The 5,009-nt window shown below is 34.2% G+C and overlaps 1 protein-coding gene across 1 annotated transcript in view; it reads right to left on the reverse strand.

Annotated features, from left to right (window-relative positions):
- Positions 1-5,009, reverse strand: part of LOC107693596 (ATP-binding cassette sub-family A member 1) — a gene marked incomplete at its 3' end in the record, with an annotated part of 79,802 nt that overhangs the window by 44,975 nt on the left and 29,818 nt on the right. The window contains exon 9 of the mRNA XM_016493044.1: positions 458-672. Coding sequence (XP_016348530.1) covers positions 458-672 — 215 coding nt within the window. The remainder of the gene's footprint in view (positions 1-457; positions 673-5,009) is intronic.

A 5,009-nucleotide genomic window follows, 5' to 3' on the forward strand; every position in this document is an offset into this window, starting at 1 on the left:
TGAAATATATAAAATGAAAAAAAATGATGAAAGCTTAAGAAAATGTCTGAGAACTTACGAATTTCTCAAGAATTCCATTTAGGAACATTTGTACAACTTCCTAGAAGGTAAGACATTTCATAAGGAGTTTGTAGAAATGTTCCTAGATGCAATTCTTGAGAAAAGTTCTCATATGTTATCTTAAGAACATTTTGTTTTTGTTTTTGTTTTTTTTAAGGACATGTACAGAGACGACCTAGGGCTGGATCAAAAAATAAATAAAATAAGAAAGAAGTGATCTTACAAAATTTCTAAGCTTCTTTCTTATTTTCGTGGATCCAGCAGCAGGACATCCGTCCATTCATGTTCTTTCAGTGCAGCTGCGGCTCATGAGCAGAAAAAAACCTGCATCTTTCTGAAAGCACGTCAGCACTGCAACATGAAACTTTCATCCTCGTTACACCAATCTGCATCTCACGCATTGAGAGTCTGTGCTCTTCTTATTCAGATGCACTGCATTAGCGTCCCTCTGTGTCTGTGTTTGCACGTGTACCTCTGTGACGATGCTGCGTGTAACATTAGTGTCAGGAGCGTAGAGGATCTTTCCCAGCAGGAACGGCCGGAAGGTCCTCCAGAGCAGACGCAGGCTGGAAGTGCTCTCCAGCGTGTCCGTCAGGTTTTTACAGAACTCACCTGCAGAGACAGACGAGTGCATGTGCATGAATAAAACACAACTGCAAGAACAGGTTCAGATGCAGACTCAAGAAGCACATGAGATGGGAGTGACTGACGCGTGAGAAACGGTGAGGATTGTTCATGTTTTTGATATTTTCATATTTCATATGCTCTATGTGTGTTGATCAGGGTTCATAATAATTATAACTATATAAACATATAATAACAATGACTTAAATAACTATATAACTTTGTAATGTAAAAATAGTTATATAAACTATATTAAAATTTGGTCATCATATAAAGTGATTGTGCCTCTTTAGGAGAAATAATTTGTATTCATATTACATATACAATGTCTTTTTGAACATTTTGAAAATTATCACAATGTTGTGATAGAATTCAGAGAATATATTGTGAGAATAGATCAGAGAATATTCAAAAATATCTTCATTTGCGTTCTGTGTTTTGTGCCATTTGGAACAATATGAAGGTGAGTAAATGATGAGAGTACATGCTATTTGTATTCAATCATGGTTATAGTTAATTAAAAATAAACCATAACAAAAATCAATCAATCAATTGAAATCAACCAATACTACAAAAAAGTGGAATTTATTTAATTGTATTTAGTAAAATAACTAAAACAAAATTATATATATATATATATATATATATATATATACACATACATACACACACATATATACAGTGAAAGTCTGTGAACCCTTCAGAATTGTCTATATTTCTGCATTAATATGACCCAAAAGATCATCAGATTTTCACACAAGTCCTGAAAGTTCACAAAGAGAATCCAATCAAACAAATGAGACAAAAATATACACTTTGTCATTTATTGACTGAGAAAAATGATCCAGTGTTACACATCTGTCAGTGGCAAAAGTTTGTGAATCTTAGCTTTCAGTATCTGGTCTGACCCTCTTTTGCAGCAATAACTGCAGGCTCAGACTGATGTCCTGACATTTTCCTTTAGAATTTGCTGGTATAATTCAAGATTTAATTATCCCATCAATGATGGCAAGCCGTCCTGGACCAGATGCAGCAAAACAGGCCCAAACCATGATCCTTCCACCACCATGATAAGGTTCTTATGCTGGAATTCAGTGTTTCCCTTTCTCCAAATATAACGCTTCTCATTTAAACCAAACACTTCTATTTTGGTCTCATCCGTCCATTAAACATTTCTCCAACAGCCCTCTGGCTTTGTCCACATGATCTTTAGCAAACTGCAGACAGGCAGCAATGCTCTTTTTGGAGAGCCGTGGCTTTCTCCTTGCAGCTCTCTGATTGTTCAGTGTTCTCCTGATGGTGGTCTCATGAACATTAGCCAATGTGAGAAAGGACTTTAGTTGCTCAGAAGTTTCCCTGGATTCCTTTGCGACCTTGTGGACTATTACATGTCTTGCTTTTAGAGTGATCTTCGTTGGCCGACCACTTCTGGGGAGGATAACAGTTGTCTTGAATATCCTCCATTTGTACACAATCTGTCTGACTGTGGATTTGTGGAGTCCAAACTCTTTAGAGATGACGTTTTAACCTTTTCCAGCCTGATGAGCAACAACAACTCTTTTTCTGAGGTCCTCAGATATCTCCTTTGTCCGTGCCATGATTCACTTCCACAAACATGATCAGACTTTGATAGATCCCTGCTCTCTAAATAAAACAGGGCAGGCAATGACACCTGACAGTCAAAACACCTCTGAACTGATGGACTCTAATTTCTCCTTCAAATTAACTTCTAATCCTAGAGATTCACATACTTTTGCCACTCACAGATATGTAATATTGGATCATTTTCCAGACAATTAAAAAAAAATAATAATTGTCTATATAGCTGTTTCATGCACAGACGTGTTGAACAAGACAGCATGTCCTGGCATTTGACATACAGTATTTTGAAATAATCTATCTATCTATCTATCTATCTATCTATCTATCTATCTATCTATCTATCTATCTATCTATCTACATCTATATATACAGGGGTGCACATAAGTGGCAGGGGCGCCTGCAGGATTTGTTCCGAGGGTACGCACAAAGGTTTTTTTTTGTTTTTTTTGGGGGGGGGGTCTTTTTTCCCCTTTTCCCATAAAAAGCTTATACTACTGTTTCAGCTATTAAAATAGTTCAGTTTTGTATGTAATGGCAAAAATTATTATATTTCGTTTTGTCTTTTTATAAAGTTCACTTTTTTTGTTTCGTTAAATGTAAGTTTTTTTTTTTTTTTTTGAAGTAAGGACCAAGCGGCCAGCGGCAGACAGTGAGTTGATCATAGCCTATGTTTGATCAATTTAGCCTTCTCAAATCATCACGATTTGCCTAAAATAAAATCTCTATATAAAACAGTTCAAGCATATCACAATGTTAGTTTAAATGTTTAACCTAGATAAATGTGCGCTGTTAGATGCATATCCAATCGTTTGTGCGGAGAGTGGAAGCTGAAGCACGCTTTGCAGGACACGGAGGCGCCAGCGAGGTCACTTACATTTTTTTCTAACAGTGGAAAGAGCTTAAAATACGCAGTCATTTTTGCTCATAAAGGTAAGTGTAATACATCATTCTAAACTGTAAAGGGTCTACTTTTATTTGTGTGCACTCACAATATCAACAAAACGTTGTGCTTTTATAAAATAAAGAAAACAAACGCTTTCTGCCGTCTCGGTCTTGAAGAGGAGCACTTCACAATGATGAACTTAAACTCAGCTAATTGTCTCACAGGAATGATACAAATATATAGAAAGCTTTAAAATACTACTTTAAAACGAAATAATTCAAATTGAAAATAGAAACTATTTCATTATGTAATCCCTAAATATGAATTTCTCTCTAAAGGCACATCCAATGAGGAGATGGCTAGTCATTTTTTTCATCACCATAATTGATGGATGTCTAAAATATAAAAAATAATAAAAAGCCTAAAACATGCCCGATTATAATTTGCGTTTTATTTTATAATTCTGTAAAATTAAAAAAAATAAAACACAAATTATAATGGCATATGTAAAACTTTGTACTATAATTGTATAGCTGCTTATTTATAGTATTATAGTATTATAGTATAACTTTACTATAAAATAATTGTATTTTTATTTAATACTCCCTTTTTATTTTAAAATATAATAGTATTATCACACTTTATTACTTTGTTTATTACTTGATTTAAAACAAAAGTGCAAAAGTATTATTATCAACTATTATACATGTAAATAATATAGATATTATATGATACATGACTCCTTGGCCACTGGTGTTGTGCCAACAGCACTTAAAACCGCTGCTTTCACTCCCATATTAATAAAAAAGCAAAACAGTGATTCGAACAATCTCAGTAACTTTTGTCCAATTTCTCATCTTCCATTTATTGCAAAATTTTAGAGGGTGTTGTTTCGTCTCAATTACACAACCATTTAATGGTCAATAATCTGTTTGAGTCCCTTCAATCTGGGTTTAGGAAACTGCACAGCACTGAAACAGCCTTGGTTAAAGTTGTTAATGACTTACTGTTAGCTTCTGATTCTGGATTTCTCTCGATTCTCATCTTACTCGATCTTAGTTCAGCCTTCGACACTGTTGACTACATGCTTTTACTAAATCGACTGGAAACTGTCTTTGGTGTATCTGGAACTGCACTAGATTGGTTTAGGTCATATTTTACGGGTCGCAGTCAATTTGTCTTTATGGATGGTTTCAGATCTGATGTGGATCCTGTTTGTACTGGTGTCCCACAGGGCTCAGTCCTTGGTCCCCTGCTTTTTAGCATTTATATTTATCCTCTTGGTCAGCTATTAAGATCCTTTAACCTCAGCTACCACTTCTATGCTGATGATACTCCCAGATGTATATACATTCTCAACCTGGTCAATTTGTGGATGTCCCTCATCTTTCGATCCCGACGAAAGACTGTAATCAAATCAGCTCTCCTCCAAACTACATGAGCTTTCATTAGACTGAACATCAGCACAAACAAAATAACAAAATCACCCAACAAACACAAACACTCAGTCTTATTTTAGTTGCCTATTATTTATATACTGTAGTATTTATTAATAATCTAAATTAGCATTTTCATTTTTCAGTTTTTTAAGTTTGCATTTTAATAATTCTGTTTGTGCTTTTAGTTTTTTTTTTGTTAAATATAAATATTTGCAGCTTTATTTCAATTAATGAAAATGATGCAAGTTTAGAACTGAAACTACAAAAAAAATCATAATAAGTCTTAGCAAGATCTGCATGTTATTTAAATATACAGTATAACATAATTAATATATGCATTGTGTATATCAGAGTGAACCAGTTTTTTTACAGTTGCAGTGTAAAACATATTATTATTATTA

The sequence above is a fragment of the Sinocyclocheilus anshuiensis genome, unplaced genomic scaffold, assembly GCF_001515605.1.
Source record: "Sinocyclocheilus anshuiensis isolate Anshui unplaced genomic scaffold, SAMN03320099.WGS_v1.1 scaffold1678, whole genome shotgun sequence".
Lineage (NCBI taxonomy): Eukaryota > Metazoa > Chordata > Actinopteri > Cypriniformes > Cyprinidae > Sinocyclocheilus > Sinocyclocheilus anshuiensis.